At 71.6% G+C, this 16,901-nt stretch overlaps 3 protein-coding genes across 3 annotated transcripts; all 3 read right to left on the reverse strand.

The window, feature by feature from the left end:
• Positions 1-1,576: 1,576 nt before the first annotated feature.
• Positions 1,577-2,613, reverse strand: ANKRD39 (ankyrin repeat domain 39). The gene is made up of 4 exons (XM_075444650.1): positions 2,469-2,613; positions 2,264-2,367; positions 1,980-2,183; positions 1,577-1,904 (listed from the first exon to the last, which is right to left on the reverse strand). Exons 1-4 carry the CDS (start codon positions 2,566-2,568, stop codon positions 1,767-1,769), a joined length of 546 nt encoding a protein of 181 aa, XP_075300765.1. The 5' UTR covers positions 2,569-2,613; the 3' UTR covers positions 1,577-1,766.
• Positions 2,614-3,451: 838 nt separating this feature from the next.
• On the reverse strand, positions 3,452-10,287 carry SEMA4C (semaphorin 4C). The gene is made up of 14 exons (XM_075444790.1): positions 10,175-10,287; positions 8,239-8,387; positions 8,083-8,145; positions 7,875-7,973; positions 7,152-7,248; positions 6,951-7,067; positions 6,710-6,861; positions 6,432-6,607; positions 6,205-6,349; positions 5,907-6,129; positions 5,703-5,818; positions 5,437-5,594; positions 5,286-5,356; positions 3,452-5,193 (listed from the first exon to the last, which is right to left on the reverse strand). The coding sequence occupies exons 1-14, from the start codon at positions 10,284-10,286 to the stop codon at positions 4,367-4,369; spliced, it is 2,505 nt and encodes an 834-aa protein (XP_075300905.1). The 5' UTR covers position 10,287; the 3' UTR covers positions 3,452-4,366.
• Positions 10,288-12,908: 2,621 nt separating this feature from the next.
• On the reverse strand, positions 12,909-16,796 carry FAM178B (family with sequence similarity 178 member B). The gene is given in 14 exon segments (XM_075444694.1): positions 12,909-13,032; positions 13,181-13,404; positions 13,475-13,552; positions 13,584-13,751; positions 13,840-13,930; positions 14,265-14,362; positions 14,427-14,603; positions 14,776-14,872; positions 14,950-15,070; positions 15,143-15,212; positions 15,288-15,371; positions 15,436-15,610; positions 15,675-15,850; positions 16,608-16,796. Coding segments are annotated over 14 exon segments (1,872 nt in total).
• Positions 16,797-16,901: the final 105 nt, after the last annotated feature.

Genomic DNA, 16,901 nt, shown 5'->3' on the forward strand with positions numbered 1-16,901 from the left:
AGTGACCAAAGTTGTACGGGCAGGGGGGGGCCAGCGCCGGGGGTGAGCCCCCCCCAGCACTGCGAGACCCCCGCGTCCCCCGGTGACCTCCTCGGGGCAGGATGGGGGACCCCCGGCGAGCACCGGCCGGACACCCCCCAGCTCCCGGAGCTTTGTGCCCGGTGGGGTGGGGAAGGGAGACACCCCCCCTGCAAAAAAAAGCACAAGTTCCCTGGGTGAACTCTGTAAGTTATTGGGAGAAGGTTAATTATTTTTGTTAATCACTTCTCGACGATCAGGTCCTACGTCCTTCCGCGGGGAGATACTAGAAATAATAATAATAATTAATAATAATAATAAACCGAGACGAAGAAACACCCCCCCCCCTTTTTTTAATTAAATCTTCCTCTATGCAACCCCCCCACTCTTCCCTCTTGGGAATTCGTATTTATTTTTCGCATCAGGTTTGATCTCTGTATCTGTGGGAGGCCGGGCCCGGGGGTGCGGGGGGGCCGGGCCTCCCCCTCCCGGTTGTGACCCCCCCACCCCCCTCCCGCCGCCCCTTTCCCGGTTGTGGAAACCGACTGTGGAATTTTATTTGATGGGTTTTGAGAGGGGGTTTTTTTGCCAGTTGGGTAATAAAAATCTATATCTGTACGTCGGTCTGCTCCGTGCTTCGCGGCGGGGTGGGGGGAGCTGATCCCGGTTACCGGGGGTTTCCCGGTGCCGCCGCCGCCGAGGGACGCGGCCCCTTTAAATCCTGCCCCGGTGTTGTTTACAGCGCGGAGGTGAGGCACCGTCCCCCGGAGGGGCTTAGCGGGCGGCGATTGGCTGCACGGCGTGAGGGGTGACGGCCGCCGATTGGCCGCGAGGAAGAACGGCGGCGCGGCGGGCCGCAAGACGGCCGCCGATTGGCTGCGGGACGGGGGAGGCGGGGCGACAGAGGGCGAGACGGCCGCCGATTGGCTCTACGGGAGGAAGGTGGGCGGGGCGCGGCGGCGGGGGACGACGAGGAGACAGCGACCCGGCGCCGGTGTCCTCAGGTGAGAGCGGCCGGCGGCGACGGGCCCGTCCCGGGGGGCAGCGCCTGGCCCCTGGGCTGCTCCTCGCGGTCCAAAGGGTGACGCTCCCGGGCAGGCTCCAGCCGCCCGCGTCCCCGGTAACCGGGCTGCGCCGGCCGCGGCCCTGCCGCCCACCCGCGGGGCCTCCTGGACCCCGAATCCCACCGGGCCGCCCAGCGGCATCGAGCGGAAAACCCTCCCCGGGAGCCGGACCGCGCTCCAGGGCAGGGAACCGGGTGGGGAACCGGCATGGCTGCCCCAGTAGCCGTGCCCAGCTGGGCGCCGTGCGCCGGGCTACCGGTGAGGCCGCCTCTGTCTGCCGGTTCCTCCCGGCAGGGTGGTTTGGGGAGCCCCCGCATCCAAATCCCGCTCTCCGACGCGTCTCTCGCCGCCGCTTCCCCGCCAGCTCCGTCCCTCCGCCACGGGCGACGCCGCGGGGAACGGGAGACCCCCGGCCGCGGCCCTTCCGCCTCCTCGGCTGCTCGCCGGGGTGCTGGGGACGCGTCGCCCCGCGCTCAAAACACTCTTTTGCCTCATTTTTAGTGGGGTTTTTTTTTAATGAGGAAATAAAAGGGAGGGGTTGGCAGCCGAAAAATGGCGCTGTGGCCTCCCAGCTGCCGCCAGGCCCTGCTCGGGGGTGGCAGAGACGGCGCTGGGTGCTTCGTTTACCCACCGGAGCCGGGATCGGGTGTTGCATCCCGTAGCGTGGCGGCTGCGTCTCTCCCGTCAGTTCTCCAGCAGGTCCAGCACCGCCGCGTCGGCCACGTCTCGAGGCCGCCGGCCCTTGGCGTCGCGGACGCCGGCCAAGGCTGGGCTGTGCCGCAGCAGCACGGCACAGAGCTCCCGGTGACCTCGCTCAGCCGCCTGCGGACACGACGACGGCGCCGTCAAGCGTCGCGGCGACGGCCGACGCGGCGGCTGACGGCCTCGCCGACCCACCTTGTGCAGGCTGGTGCGGCCGTCGCCGTCGGTGGCCGAAGGGTCCGCGCCGTGGGCCAGCAGCAACTGGGCGACGGCAAGGTGGCCGCAGAAGCTGGCGCGGTGCAGGGGGGTGGCCCCGCCGGGGGTGCGGGCGTCGCAGCGAGCCCCCCGCTGCAGCAGCAGCCGGCAGACCCCCAGGTGCCCGTTGCGGCTGGCGTAGTGCTGGGAGGGGGGGAGGTGCGGGGGTGATGGGGGGTGTCGGTCGGTCCGCCCCCTCCCCCCCCAGGCCGTGCCCGCCGTACCAGCGCCGTGTAGCCCGCCAGGTCGGGCTGGCTGGGCTCCCCCCGCCGCTCCAGCAGCTGCAGCACCCGCGGTTCGTCCCCGTCCCGAGCCGCCGACCAGATCCCTGCGGGCAGCGGCCGCGGCGTCACGCAGGGAGCGGGAGCGCGGAGCCTCCGCTGCCCGCGCCCTCCCCGGTCCCCGCCCTGCCCCCGGTCCCCCCCCGACCCCGCTCGAAGTCCATCTCGGGCAGGCTCTGGTGCACGCTGGGCACGGCCACCCGCGCCGGGCAGCACGGACCGGGCGGAGAGCGGCGGCCCGCCGCCATGACCGCGCCGGAAGGGGCCGAGCGGTGACGGGAAGGGCCGAAGGGAGCCGAGCGCCGCCGGAAATGGCCGAAGGGAGCCGAGCGGTGACGGGAATAGCCGAGCGATGACGGGAAGGGCCGAAGGGAGCCGAGCGACGACTGGAAGGGCCGAGCGGTGACGGGAAGAGCCGAAGGGAGCCGAGCGGTGACGGGAAGGACCGAAGGGAGCCGAGCGACGACTGGAAGGGCCGAAGTGAGCCGGGAAGGGCCGAGCGGCGCCGGGAAAGCCCGAAGAGCGCCGAGCGGATCCGCTCCCCGAGGGGCAGGGCGCATGCGCGCTCTGCCCTCCCTGCCGCCACCCCCCCCCCCCCCCCCCCAAGTTATGGGGGCCCAGGGCTCCCCCCACACACGTTTATGGGGGCCCAGGCTTCCCCCCCCAGCTGCGGGGTACCCAAGCTTCAACCTCCCTCAGCTATGAGGCCCCCGTGGGGCGCAGGGCCCCCCCGGCCCCGCTTCCCACGCCCCGGGCAGCCCCTGGCCCCGCTCCCAGGCCCCCCCTGCCTCCCCCGGGACCCGGGGTGCCGCTTCCGCCCGGCTTCCCGGCAGGGCCCCCCCACCCCGGGGACCCCCCCCGGCCCGCCCCACGCTGACCCCCGGCATCCGGGGGGGGGGCACGGGCGTGGGGCCAGGCCTCGGCAGCCTCAGGCCCCGGGGGGGGGGCGGCCGGTCCCCCCCCCCCCCCCCCCCCCCCCGCCCTGGGAACGGCGCCGCGATGCCCTTTTATAGCCCCGAGCGCGGCCTTTTTCCATGAGCTCAGCGGCGGGGGGGCCCAGCACCCTCCCCGCCAGCACCGCACACGGCCCCCACGGGCTTCGCTTTTAATATCTTTTTTTCTTTTTTTTTTTTAACTCCTTTTTATTATTAATATAAAAATACTCACGTATTTACAGCAAATAAATATATTTCAGTAACAAATAAATTACACTGGGGAGGGGGTTATATAAAAGGGGCGGCGTGCAGGGAGGGTGGCAGGCGGTGCGGGGGTATTTACAACCAGGGCCGAGGGGGTACAAAGCCCTGGGGGGGCCGGGAGGGGGGGATTAGAAAAGTTCTCAGGAAGAAAAACCCGATCGGTTCTGAAATTGTCCCAAAAAACCATCCTGCGGCCGCTGCCTGGGGCAGGACGCAGTGCCGGGGGGGGGGGCCTCAGCAGTCCCCACGGCCGGTGGCAGTCCCCGAGGGCGGTCCCTTGCCTAGGACCTGGTACCGAAGGCGGACACGGTGCCCAGGAGCAGCTCCGGTGCCCAAGACGGATGTGCTGGTGCCCCAGACATCTGGCACGGTGCCAGTGCCACAGCCCCAAGGCGGGTGCCAGGGTGGCAGTCCCCAAGACGGGTACCGGCACTGGGGTGGCAGTACCGTCCCCAAGGCAGATGCCGGGGTGGCGGTCCCCAAGACGGGTACCGGCACTGGGGTGTCAGTCCTGTCCCCAAGACGGGTGTCAGGGTGGCAGTCCCCAAGACGAGTACCGGCACTGGGGTGGCAGTACCATCCCCAGACGGGTGTTGGGGTGGCAGTCCCCAAGACGGGTACCGGCACTGGGGTGGCAGTCCCGTCCCCAAGACGGGTGTTGGGGTGGCAGTCCCCAAGACGGGTGCCGGCACCGGCATCCCCGCAACAGGCGCCGGTGCCCACACTGCAGCCCCAAGCCGGGTGCTGGTGCCGAGGCAGTGGTCCCCGCGGGGGGTGCCGGCAACCGGGGTCCCCACGGCGGGTGCCGGGCCGGGCCCTGAGGTAGGTTCGGCTGCTCGGCGGCGGCTCAGACCGACGACTCCTCGGGGTTGGAGTCGGGCAGGGGCTGGCGCTGCTGCAGCTTGCGCCGCAGCTCCTCGGCCAAATCGGCGCAGGGCGGCCGCTCTTCGGCACCTAGCGCCAGGCGGATGTAGCCGTTGGAGGTGGAACCGCGCAGGGGACCCAGGTGGATGCGGGTGGGCGAGTGGAGGGGCTGCCCAGGGATGGCGGTGGGCGGCGAAGCGGCGCCGGGCGGGCCGCCGTTGCGGCAGGCGGCGTGACCCGGCACGATTTTGAGCGAGCCGTCCGAGTAGTAGTAGCTGGCCGGGTCCCAGAGCTTCTCGTCCGAGTCGGAGGCGGTGCTGGGCACGAAGCGGGGGCTGGGGGGCTCCTTGGGCAGCTCGATGGGGTACACCAGGGTGCTCTCGATGGCCTTGGCGCCTTTGCCCAGCTCCTCCCGCAGCCGCCGCCACAGCGAGAGCACCACGAGCAGCAGGACCAGGCACAGGGCGCCCAGGCACACCGCCACCACCCACACCAGCCCCAGGCTCTCCAGCGGCGCCCGCGCTTCCAGCGGCACGCCGGGGCCGGCCAACACGGCCACGCGGTACGCCTCGCCGCCCAGCCTCGCGCCCTGCTCCTCCGAGAAGCAGCGGTACGTGCCGCTGTGCTGCGCCCCGGCGCCCGGCACCACCAGGGCCCGCAGCCGGGCGTCGCGCAGCACCAGTGCCTGCTCGGCCGCCAGCGCCCGCCCTTCGAAGGTCCACAGCGCCCGGGCCAGGTTGGAGCCCAGGCGGCACGTCAGCACCAGGTCGGTGCCCGCCACCACCGTCACGTTTTTGGGGGTGATGGGGCCTGCGGGAGAGGGGACGTGTCAGGAGGAAGGGGTCCTGCGTTCCCCCCCTCCCCATCTCCCGGCCCCGCGCGGCACAGGGTGGGGGTCTCACCTTGCTTGGCCGCCTGCGGCAGGGTGCAGGCGCGGGTGTCAGAGCTCAGCACATCCTGGACCAGCTGGGACCTGTGGCAGGAGACAGCGGAGGTGAGGGGGGACCCCGTGCCGCGGCGGGGCGTCCCCCCCTCCCCGGAGAACCCCCTTACCCATTGAGGCCCTCGGTGCGGACGCAGAGGCTGGCGTTGCGGCTCCAGGCGCAGTAGGGATCCCGGGCGAGGACGCAGTCCGTGCACGACTGGTAGCGGCTGCAGTCGGCCAGGGGCAACTGGGCCACCTGGAAGCGGGAGCCGGCGAAGAGCAGCTTCTGCGAGGGCAGGGAGAACGGGCGAGGTGACACGGCGAGGTGACACGGCGAGGTGACACGGCAAGGCGACGCGGCAGGCGCCGGCCCCTTCCCTGCGGCACCGCTCACCTTCCGCCCGGCCAGGACCAGGCTCTCCACGGGCTGCGCCGGCTCGAAAACCTGCAGCTCCTCGACCAGATGGACGCCAGCACCCAGGTTCAGCGCCTTGTGCACCCAGCCGTCACCTGCGGGTCACGGTGGGCGCTGAGGGATGTCCCCGCGCCGGGAGCCCTCCGCGGTGCCCCCCGGCTGCCCCCCACCGCTGGTGGGTACCTGTGCCGATGAAGAGCACCTCGTAGATGGTCCCGTCCAGCCCCGGCACCCGGTCGACCACCAGCTGGGTGAAGTTGGCGTCTTTCTTGAGGAGGAGCGGGCGCCCGCGGTGGGGCAGGATGGGCTCGTCCATCAGCGGGTGCTTCTTGGCGAAGTTGAGGGTGTTGTCGGGCAGCTCGAGGGAGCTGGCGAAGCCGTTCTGCCGGTGCCAGTCGGTGATGCACTGGGGACGGAGGGCACCGTCAGGGGCACGGACGGATCCCGCACCCACTTTTCCCATCCCGGCGCCGGCACTCACCGCCCCGGGACGGGGGCTCGGCACCTCATCCAAGTAGCGGCCCCACTTCTGCGCCTGCTCCCGGTACTCTTTGTACGGCCCGTCGAACGCCTTCTTCACCTCCAGGATGTGGTACCGGCAAATCGCCGAGACGTCCACGTCCCCCCTGCGAGGGACAAGGCAGGGTTTTTAGGGGGAGCCACCCGGTCACGGGGAACCCCGGGGCTGCCGCAGCCCCGCACACTCACCAGCGGGCCTGGAAGACCCCGAAAAAGGCGGTGTCCTGCCAGTCGGCCCCCGGCAGCGTGAAGACGGCCTGGAGGCGGTTGAAGTGGAGCTGCTGCTCGGGCGCCGAGCAGACCAAGCGAGCCTTCAGGAAGGTCGTCCACTTCTTCTGCAGCGTGCGGGCACCGCCGACGTCCCCCTGGACACCCAGCCCGGCGTCAGGACGTGGTCACCGCGCTCACCGGTGGAGCGAAGCCGCGCCGGGACAGCGTCCCCGGCACGAGTTGTGCCCTCCCCGTACCTTGCAGACCCGCGCCACGCGGGCCACCACCTGCTCCGCGTAGCAGTCGTACTCCACCGCCCGCTCGCTGAAGAAGAAGTAAACCTTGTCGTCATCCCCGGTGCTGCTGGCCGCGCTCTCCTGCACGTAAGCCGAAGCCACGAAGTGGGGCTCTGCGGAGGCGGAGGGGGCGGAGGGTAACGCCGTGCCTGGGCGGAGGGTGCCCACGCCGTCCCCCCTCCCCGCGTCCCCCCGACCCTACCGTTCAGCCAGGAGGTGAGATACTCCGTCTTCATGGAGTAGTGGGGGCCCAGGTTGCGGAGGATGACGGGCTCCGTGCCCAGGAAGTTGTTGAAGGTGGCCGAGTACAGCTCCCCGTCTGCGAGGCAGGGGCTTAGGGCGGGGGATGGGGGGCGCAGTGGGCTCCCCCCGACCCCAGCAGGTGCCCGGCGGTGCCACCTACCCACGATGAGGCCGGTGTGTCCCTTGGTGGGGTCGTACGGACACTTCCCCTTGCCGTCCTCAAAAGCCACCTGGTCCAGGGTGAAGCCGGACAGTTCCTGCAGGGCAAAAGCGTGGGTGGGGGTCCCGACGCCCTCCCCAGTTCGTGTCCCCTCACACCCAAACCAGCCTTGGGGACAGGGACACCCCCCAGACAACCCTCCTGGGTCAAGGACACCCCTGCGTGATGCTCCTGGGGACAGGGACACCCCTAAATGATGCTCCTGGGGACCAGGACACCCCTGGGCCACCCTCCTAGGCACAGAGACACCCCTGGATGATGCTTCTGGGGACAGGGACACCCCTAAATGATGCTCCTGGGGACCAGGACACCCCTGGGCCACCCTCCTAGGCACAGAGACACCCCTGGGTGATGCTCCTGGGGACAGGGACACCCCCCAGATGGCCCTTCTGGGACAGGGACACCCCCTGGATGACCCTTTATGGGGACAGGGACCCCCCTAAATGATGCTCCCAGGGACAGGGACACCCCCAGACCGCTCTCATGGGAACAAGCCCACCCGTGAATGACCCTCCTGCGCACAGGGCCACCCCTGAGGGCCACCCCTAGGGACAGGGACACCCCCAGATGGTGCTCCTCGGCCGGAGGGGGGCTGCCCTCGACCTCATCCGCAGGGCCGGGGGGGAACGGGGGGCTGGCAGGTTCGGGGGGGGCCGCACTCACGATGTAGGTGCACTTGGGCTGGAAGGCGTAGGTGCCGCAGGCGTAGAGGTGGGAGCTGTTGTAGCTCTGCAGGAAGCGCACGTAGTTGAAGCAGTCGGTCTGGGGGGGGGGGGGGAAAAAGCCGGTTAAGGGGGTGGCAGCGGTGGGGGGGGCACACCGGGGTGCCCCGTCACCCCCCCACCGCGGCCACGGCACCCGTGCCCCCCACCTGGTTGTTCTTGCCCTTCTGGACACACTCAGCTTTCTTGTCCACGGGGGCTTCCCACGAGATCTGGGGGCAGAAAAAGGGTCAGCGGGCTGGAAACAGCCCCCCACCCCCCCCCCCCAAAAAAAAAAATGTGTGTCCCCCCTGCCGGGAGCTCACCGCAGCCTTGAGCTCCACGGTGCCGGTGGCCAGGGCGAAGACGGCCTCCCGCGCGCCCACGTAGAGCAGCGCCTCGGCCTCGTCCAGCGTCAGCGTCAGGTAGTGCGAGACCCCCCCCCGCGAGAAGCGCTTGGCCGCGTCCTTCAGCTCTGCGGGGTTGGGGGGGGGACGGGACACATCAGGACGGGGCCACCGCCGGCCCCCCAGCCGCCCCCTCCCCGCTGGGCACCCCCAGGGCACCCGCAGCCCCCCCGGCCCCGCCGGAAGCCCCCCGGCCCCGGCCCTGCACAAAGGGCTCTTTGTCAGCGGAGCAGGCGCTGGCGGCGCTGGGCGAACACAGCGGCCTTTGGCGAGACCCCGAGCCCCCCCCCGCGGCCCCCCGCCCGCCCCCAGGCCCCGCAGAAAGGGCCCATTGAGCGGGCAGGCACCAGGCCCCCGGGCAGGGACAGGGACGCGGGGCTGGCACGGCATGGGGACGGCACGGGGACGGCACGGGGACGGCATGGGGACGGCATGGGGACGCGGGGTGCTGGCACGGCACAGGGATGGGGGTCTTGGGTGTGGGGACAGCACAGGGACAGTGGCATGGCAAAGGGATGGGGGTCTCGGGTGTGGGGACAGCACAGGGACAGTGGCACGGCACAGGGACAGTGGCACGGCACAGGGATGGGGGTCTCAGGCATGGGGATGGCACAGGGACAGTAGCACGGCACAGGGACAGGGGACATGGCACAGGGATAGGGGTCTCGGGCGTGGGGACGGCACAGGGACAAGGGACACGGCAGAGGGACAGTGGCACAGCACAGGGACAGTGGCATGGCAAAGGGATGGGGGTCTCAGGCATGGGGACAGCACAGGGACAAGGGACATGGCACAGGGACAGTGGCACAGCACAGGGATAGGGGACATGGGACACTGCCACCGCACAGGGACAGGCCAATGGGGACACCGGACATGGCAAAGGGACAGGGACACCGGTGCTGGCATGGCACAGGGATAGGGACACAGCGCACGGCACAGATGGGGACACAGGGTGCTGGCACAGGACAGGGACACAGAGGGTGCTGGCACGGCCAAAGGATGGCATCTCAGGGTGCTGGCACGGCAGCGGCATGGGGACAGGGGTGATGGCAGGGCACAGGGACACGGCAGAGGGTTGGGGACCCTGGGTGCTGGCACGGGACAGGGGACATGGCAGAGGGTTGAGGACAGGGGTGATGTCAGGGCACGGGGACACGGCAGAGGGTTGGGGACAGGGGGCAGTGGCAGGGCACAGGGTCAGGGGACATGGCAGAGAGCTGGGGACCCTGGGCGCTGGCAGGGCATGAGGACACGGCAGAGGGACGGGGACAGGGGATGATGACAGGGACAGGGGACACGGCAGAGGGTTGGGGACCCTGGGCACTGGCATGGCACAGGGGACGTGGCAGAGGGTTGGGGACCCTGGGCGCTGGCACAGGGACATGGCAGAGAGTTGGGGACCCTTGGCACTGGCAGGGCACGGGGACACGGCAGAGGGACGGGGACAGGGGATGACAGGGGACACGGCAGAGAGTTGGGGACAGGGGATAATGACAGGGACAGGGGACACAGCAGAGGGATGGGGACAGGGGATGATGACAGGGACAGGGGACACGACAGAGGGTTGGGGACAGGGGATGATGACAGGGACAGGGGACACGACAGAGGGTTGGGGACCCTGGGCGCTGGCACAGCACAGGGCAGCGTCCCTGCGTGTCCCCCCTCTGTCCCCGCAGACCCCCGGTTTCGGGGCCACCGACCCGGGGGGTCCCCACAGTACTGACGAGCTCGGGATGGGGGGGACACAACCACAGCCCCCGCGACGTCACCCGGCGCCAGCGCCCACCCGCCGTGCCTCAGTTTCCCCCCACCTGCTCCCTGGGGACCCCCCAGAGGGGGGACACCCGGTACTCACCCGCGTAGGGGACAGTTTTTCGGGGCACGGCGCTCCACGAGGACCCCGGGGGGGTGGCGGCGGTGGCGAGGGCCAGCAGCGAGGCGAGGGCCAGCAGCCGGCGGGGGGCCATGGTGCCGGGGGGGGGGGGGGGACAGGCAGCCTGGGGGGGGGGACACGGACACGCGCGGCCCCCGTTAGGGTTACGGGGCACCGGCGGCGATGGCGTCACGCAGGCGGCACGGGGACAAGGCGGGCATTGAGGGCTGGGCGTCACGAGGCCGGGGGCACCCCACGCAGCGGGGGGGGGCACACACACGCGGGTCCCCAACTCGCTGTCCCCCCCCCCTCCTCCGGGAGGGGGGGGTCTACGGAGAAGGAAACGGGCCCTTCCGCTTCCCACCCCACCCGCGTCCTGCCCCGGGACCCCCCGGTGTCCGGGGGTGCCCCCGCTGCGCACCCCCCCGGGCCGGGCAGGATGCGGCCGGGAATTGTTCTGCCCTGCCCGGCGGGAAGCAGGAAGCGGGGAGGGGGGGGGAATCGGGGGGCCCCGCGCCCGCTGGGGAAGGATTTCCGGGAGGGTGGGGGGCCGGGAACGGGCCCTGCGGGCGTGGGAATGGGGGACGCCTCGGCTGGGCTGCCCGTGGTGGCTGGGGTGCCACGGCCATGGATGGGTGCCATGGACATGGATGGGTGTCACGGCCATGGCTGGGGTGCCACGGGCACAGCTGGGGTGCCACGGCCATGGATGGGTGCCACGGGCACAGCTGGGGTGCCACGGGCATGGATGGGGTGTCACGGGCACAGACGGAGTGCCACGGGCATGGCTGGGGTGCCATGAACATGGCTGGGGTGCCACGGCCATGGATGGGTGCCACGGGCATGGATGGGTGTCACAGCCATGACTGGGGTGCCACAGGCACAGCCGGAGTGCCATGGCCATGGATGGGTGCCACGGTCATGGCCAGGGTGCCATGGGCATGACCAGAGTGCCACAGCCATGCCTGGGGTGCCACAGGCACAGCTGGGGTGCCATGGTCATGCCTGGGGTGCCCCGGTCATGGCCAGGGTGCCCCGGGCACAGTTGGGGTGCCAGTCACAGCTTGTGTGCCATAAGCACGGCTGAGGTGCCACGGTCATGGTGACGGTGCCATTGGACATGGTCAGGGTGCCACGGGCACAGCCGGGGTGTCATGGCCATGGCCAGGGTGACATGGGCACAGCCAGGGTGCCGTGGTCACGGACAGGGTGCTGCGGCCGTGGTCGGGGTGCCGTGGCCATGGTCGGGGTGCCATGGTCATGGTCAGGGTGCCATGGTTGGGGTGCCGTGGCCATGGTCGGGGTGCCATGGTTGGGGTGCCGTGGCCATGGTTGGGGTGCCATGGTTGGGGTGCCATGGGCATGGTCGGGGTGCCGTGGCCATGGTTGGGGTGCCGTGGCCGTGGTCGGGGTGCTGTGGCCATGGTTGGGGTGCCGTGGCCGTGGTTGGGGTGCCATGGGCATGGTCGGGGTGCCGTGGCCGTGGTTGGGGTGCCGTGGCCGTGGTCGGGGTGCTGTGGCCATGGTTGGGGTGCCGTGGCCGTGGTCGGGGTGCTGTGGCCGTGGTCGGGGTGCTGTGGTCACGTCCGGGGTGCCGCAGGCAGGGACAGGGTGTCACAGGCACCGTCGGGGTCCCCGGGGCAGGATGGGGTCCACGGGGGTCCCCAGTTGCGGTGCTGGAAGCCTGCGGGTCCCGCGGGGGGGTGCCACGGCCGTCCCGGGGGGGGTCCCCATGGAGGTGCCGTCCCGGGGGTCCCCGCGTCGCGTGGGGGCCAGCACCGGCCGCCGGTACCGACGGGGGGGGGGGGGGCCCCGGTGCACCGACGGATCGGGGCGGGGGAGGGGGGTGGGTCCCCGTTACCGGAGGGGGGGTTCGGACCCGCACAGCCGCGGGGGGTGCCGGCCCCGACCCCCGGTACCGGGAGGAACAAAGCGCCTCCCCCTCCTCCCCCCGCCCCCGCGGCTCCGCCACAACAATACCGGGGCGGGGCGGGGGGGGCCGGGCCGGGCGCGGCGGCGGGGCGGGGGGGGGGGGGAACCCGCACTCACCTCGGGGCGCGGCGGCGGCGCGGGGCGGGCGGCCCGGCCGGGGCGGCGGGAGGCGGCGGGAGGCGGCGGCGGCGCGGGGCGGCGGCGGGTGCGCGGCGCGCGGCTCCGCTCGGCCCCGCCCCCGCCCTGACGTCACGGCCGCCCCGCGGGGAGGGGTCGGGCGGGTCCCGGGCCCGGCTCGGCCCGGTTCGGCCCACCGTAACCAGCTTGGCTCAGCCTGGTTCGGGTCGGGACGGTTCGGCTCTGACCAGTTCGGCTCTGACCAGTTCGGCTCTGACCAGTTCAGCTCAGCTCAGCCCAGTTCGGCCCACCTTAACCAGGCTTGGCTCAGTCTGGTTTGGCTCGGCCCAGTTCGGCTCAGCTCAGCCCAGTTCAGGTCAGCCCAGCTCAGCCCGGCTTGGCTCAGACCAGTTCAGCTCAGCTCAGTTCGGCTCAGCCCATCTCAGACCAGTATGGCTTAGACCAGCCCAGTTTGGCCCAGCCTATCTCAGCCCGGCTTGGCTCAGCCCCGTTCAGCTCAGCCCAGTTCAGCTCGGCCGATCTCAGACCAGTTCAGCTCAGACCAGCCCAGTTCAGCTCAGCTCAGCCCAGTTCCGCTCAGCCCATCTCAGCCCGGCTTGGCTCAGCCCGGTTCAGCTCAGCTCAGCCCAGTTTGGCTCAGCCCAGTTCAGCCCACCTTAACCAGGCTTGGCTCAGTCTGGTTTGGCTTGGCCCGGTTCGGCTCAGACCAGTTTGGCTCAGACCAGTTCAGCTCAGCCCAGCCCAGTTTGGCCCAGCCCATCTCAGCCCAGCTTGGCTCAACCAGGCCAGAATCGGCCCGGCTCAGCTCAGCCCAGTTTGGCCCAGTTCAGCCCAGCTCAGCCTCCCCCCCCCAGCCCCCCCAGCTCGGCCCAGCCCCCTCGGGACGCCGCAGCCACGCTGCTGCCCACCCCAACACACGCACGGGCGCTGGCAGAGCGAGGGGGGTTTACTGGGGGCAGGGGGGGTCCAGGGGCACCCAAGGGTGCTTGGCGTCCCCCGCCCTACGCCAGCGTGTCCTGCCACTTGACGCAGAGGAGGGTGGCCAGGCCGCTGAGCTGGGTGCGGCAGAGGCGCCCGGGGTCCGCGCACGGCCCCCTCCTGAAGTGCCGCTCCAGCTGGGCGCAGAGCTGCTCCAGGTGACCCTGTGGGGACGGGGGGGGGGTCAGGGGCACAGCGGGACCCCCCGGGTCCCCCCCCAGCACCGGTGCTCACCCGCTGCTCGGCCGGCGGCTGCTTGGTGCCCACCACGTTGCTGCCGAGGAGGAGGAGGCTGTAGCTCAGGCAGGAAGCCTGCGGGCGGGAGAGGGCACGGGGGGCTCACCGACGGGCGCGGGGCACGTTGCGGGGTGCCCCGCGGCACCCACTGCCCGGCGAGGGGAGCACCCAGCTCCCGGTCGGAGCTCTCCAGCTCCTCCCGCCGCCCGGTGAGCACCCGGCGTCGCACGGTATCCGGCTGCGCCAGCGCCAGGAGCCGGCCCAGCGCGCGCAGCTGCGGGGAGAGCGGCGGTCAGGGCACCCACGCCGGAGCCCGCGGTGGGCGCCGCAGCCCCGGCACGGTCCCACGTCGGTGCACCCACCTCGGCACGCGCCCCACGGGGTGGCACGGTGCTGGGCGGCTCCCTCAGCAGCCGGGCCATGGCACGAAGGCTCACGTGCCAGCGAAGCTCCCTGGGGAGAGGGGGAAAAGCGTGAGGGAGGGTCCGGCGCGCGCCCACGCGCCCGTCCTTGCCTCTGTGCCCGTCACCGCCATCCCCCGGTGCTGTCCGCCAGGCGCCGGCGTGGCCCCGGTGCCCTCCGGGTGCCCGCGGCAAGGGACGGCGGTGCCGGCAGCCGGATCCTGCCCGCATTGTGCCTGCGCAACCGGCTGGAATAAAGCAATCGGAGGCAGACGCGGCCCAGCCCGGGCGGCCCTGGCACGGTGCCGCAGAGCCGTGCCAGCTCCCGCCGGGCTCCCTGTCACCGGGCCACCGCTGCCGCCGTCCCGCCGGCGTCCCGCACGTACCTGCCCCGGCCGGTGAGATCCGGCATCAGCCGCGCGAGGGCGACCACGTTGTGGTGGTGCCGAGAGAGCTGGCAGAGGGCCAGGCAGAGGGCCGGCAGCTGGGGAGAGAGGGGACGCTGCGGCGGGGGGGTGGGGGGCGCGGGGACCCCCCCGCCGCGGTACCTGCCCCGGCCAGTCGCGGATGCCCTCGAGCAGGCGGTGCAGGAGGTGCTGGAGCTCGGGCAGGGGCTGGCAGCGCAGCGCCCGGTCGAGGCCGAGGAAGGCGAGGAGGGTGACGAGGGTCAGGCGGGCGCCGTCGGCGTCGCGGTGCGGCTGGGTGACAACACACAGCGCCAGGAACTGGAAGGGAAGGCGGCGTGTGACCGAGGAACCCCCCTGTCCCCCTCCGAACCCCACCATGGGGACATCCTGCTGGCAGCCCCGGCGGGCGTGACACCCAGAGCTGGCATCGCCACCCAATTAGCAGGGCAGCGCTAATGAAGGCGCAGTGTCGCCGGCGCTGGCAGCGGGCTCCCAGCTTGCAGATGTCATCGAGCTGCGTCGCCAGGGCCAGCGTGCTGGTGGCATCGGGGCTCGCGGGTCTCGGGGAGCGGGACGGGTCCAGGCCCCTGGCAGGCAGACGGGGGGTCGGTGGGGGGGCTGGCAGGGCGGGTGCCACCCCCCTGCCCGCCGCGCCGGGGCTCACCTCCCGTCTGCGGGGCACAGCTCGGGGGGCAGCAGGTGCCGGCGGCGCAGGGGGCTGAGGTCAGCGCTGAGACGGGCGAAAGCCTGGCCGATCCCCTGCACCGTGGGGCACCAGGGCTCGTCTGCGGGCGAGGGGCCGGTGAGGGTGGGCAGGGTGCGGGGGTCCCCGCGGCGGGGGGGTCCCCACCACTCACCGGCGGCGCTCTGCCAGATCTCCCACAGCGCCTGGGAAGCGTTGGTCGTGTCCGGGCAGAGGGTCATCAGCTGCCGAAAGAAAGAGGGGGTGACCGGGGTGGCACCGCGGGACGCTGGGCCCCCCGTCCTGCGCCGGCGGCTCACCTGGAAGAGCCGGCGCGGGACGGGCAGCGGGCAGGCGGGCACGCGGTGGCAGAGCAGGCTGAGACCCCCGCAGCAGAAGAAAGCCTGCACAGGGGCGAGTCGCTGCGGGAGAGACGGGCGTCAGCGGGGCTCTGCCCGCGGCCCCGGCCCCCCGCCCCGTGCCCGGCGCGCACCGGAGGAAGAACCCCTCCAAGGGGCTCTGCGGCACCAGCCCGCGGGGGTCCAGGGTGGGTGCCGACGCCGGGCGGGCGCAGAAGATGGGTTACCCAGGGTGGACGGCGGGGATGAAGGCAGATTTGACGGTGAAACGGGCCAGGATGTCCCTGCGGGCGGGCGGCGTCGGGCAGGGAGTGGGCACCGCGGCCCCCCGGCCCCCTGCCCGGGTACCTGTGCTCGGCGGGCAGCTGGCTGTCCTCGGCCGGGGACTCGCAGGGGCTGGCGTCCACGGACATCGGCGCTGGGCCGGCCTGGCTCTGCTCCCTGGCACGGGGGCAGGCAGGGCAGGGCGAGGACACCCGGGGATGCAGGGGGTGACCAGGGCCCTCCCTTGGGGTGCCAGGGGACTGTGGGGACAATGCGGGGGTGACCAGGGCCCTCCCTTGGGGCATGGGTGCTGTGAGGACAATGCTGGGGTGACTGGGAGCCCCCTTGGGGCACGGGGAAGGGCAATGGGGACAATGTGGGGGTGACCAGGGACCTCACTGGGGCACAGGGAGGGCTGTGGGGACATGGTGGGGTGACCAGAGGCTCCCCTGGGGCACAGGCAGGGCCTTGGGGACAACGCGGGGGTGACTGGGGACCCCCTTGGGGCACAGGGAGGACCACAGGGACAATGTGGGGGTGACCAGGGGGTTCCTTGGGGCACGGGCAGGGCTGTGGGGACAATGTGGGGGGGACCAGGGGGTTCCTTGGGGCACGGGCAGGGCTGTGGGGACAACACAGGGGTGACAGAGGACCCCCTTGGGGCACAGGAAGGGCCATGGGGACAATGTGGGGGTGACCAGCGGCTCCCTTGGGGCACAGGGAAGAACATGGCAGGGGTGACCAGGGGGTTCCTAGGGGCACAGGGAAGGCCCTGGGGACATGGTGGGGTGCCCAGGACCACCCTTAGGTTATGGGGAGGGCCATGGGGACAATGAGAGTGTGACTGGTGTCCCCTTGGGGCACAGGGAGGGCTGCAGGGACAATGTGGGGGTGACCGGGCCCCCCTTGGGGCACGGGGATGGCCGTGGGGACATGGTGTTGTGACCAGGGGCTTCCTAGGGGAACAGGGGGGGCTGTGGGGACATGGCAGGGGTGACCGGGCCCCCCTTGGGGCACAGGGAGGGGTGTGGGGACATGGTGGGGTGACCAGGAGCCCCCCTTGGGGCATGGGGTGGGCCATGGGGACCGCTGCAGGCAGCGCCGCAGGCCGGCCTGGAAGCCGTAGCTGCAGAGCCCCGAGCGGGGCACGCGGGCAGAGGAGAGCGGGATCTGGTACCAGCGCAGCCCCTCGGGGTGGGGGACCATGGCGGGACCGGCCCGGGGCCCTCACCGGAGACCCCGGAACGGCGGCCCGGGCCTCGGCGGGGGGACAGGGGCGGGGCTGCGAGGAAAAGGCGGGGCTTACGCTGG

This window comes from Opisthocomus hoazin, chromosome 28 (assembly GCF_030867145.1).
Source record: "Opisthocomus hoazin isolate bOpiHoa1 chromosome 28, bOpiHoa1.hap1, whole genome shotgun sequence".
NCBI lineage: Eukaryota > Metazoa > Chordata > Aves > Opisthocomiformes > Opisthocomidae > Opisthocomus > Opisthocomus hoazin.

Bases quoted from the DNA above. Each gene is read 5' to 3' on its own strand.
- ANKRD39 (XM_075444650.1), bottom strand. From the start codon at position 2,568: ATGGCGGCGGGCCGCCGCTCTCCGCCCGGTCCGTGCTGCCCGGCGCGG. The intron at 2,368-2,468 runs GTCGGGGGGGGA...CGCTGCCCGCAG, and splicing joins CGAGATGGACTTCGAGCGGG to GGATCTGGTCGGCGGCTCGG. The intron at 2,184-2,263 runs GTACGGCGGGCA...CCCCCCTCCCAG, and splicing joins TGGCGGGCTACACGGCGCTG to CACTACGCCAGCCGCAACGG.
- SEMA4C (XM_075444790.1), bottom strand. From the start codon at position 10,286: ATGGCCCCCCGCCGGCTGCTGGCCCTCGCCTCGCTGCTGGCCCTCGCC. The intron at 7,068-7,151 runs GTAGGTGGCACC...CCTGCCTCGCAG, and splicing joins ACACACCGGCCTCATCGTGG to ACGGGGAGCTGTACTCGGCC. The intron at 5,595-5,702 runs GTGAGCGGTGCC...CTGCCCTCGCAG, and splicing joins TGGTCCTGGCCGGGCGGAAG to AAGCTGCTCTTCGCCGGCTC.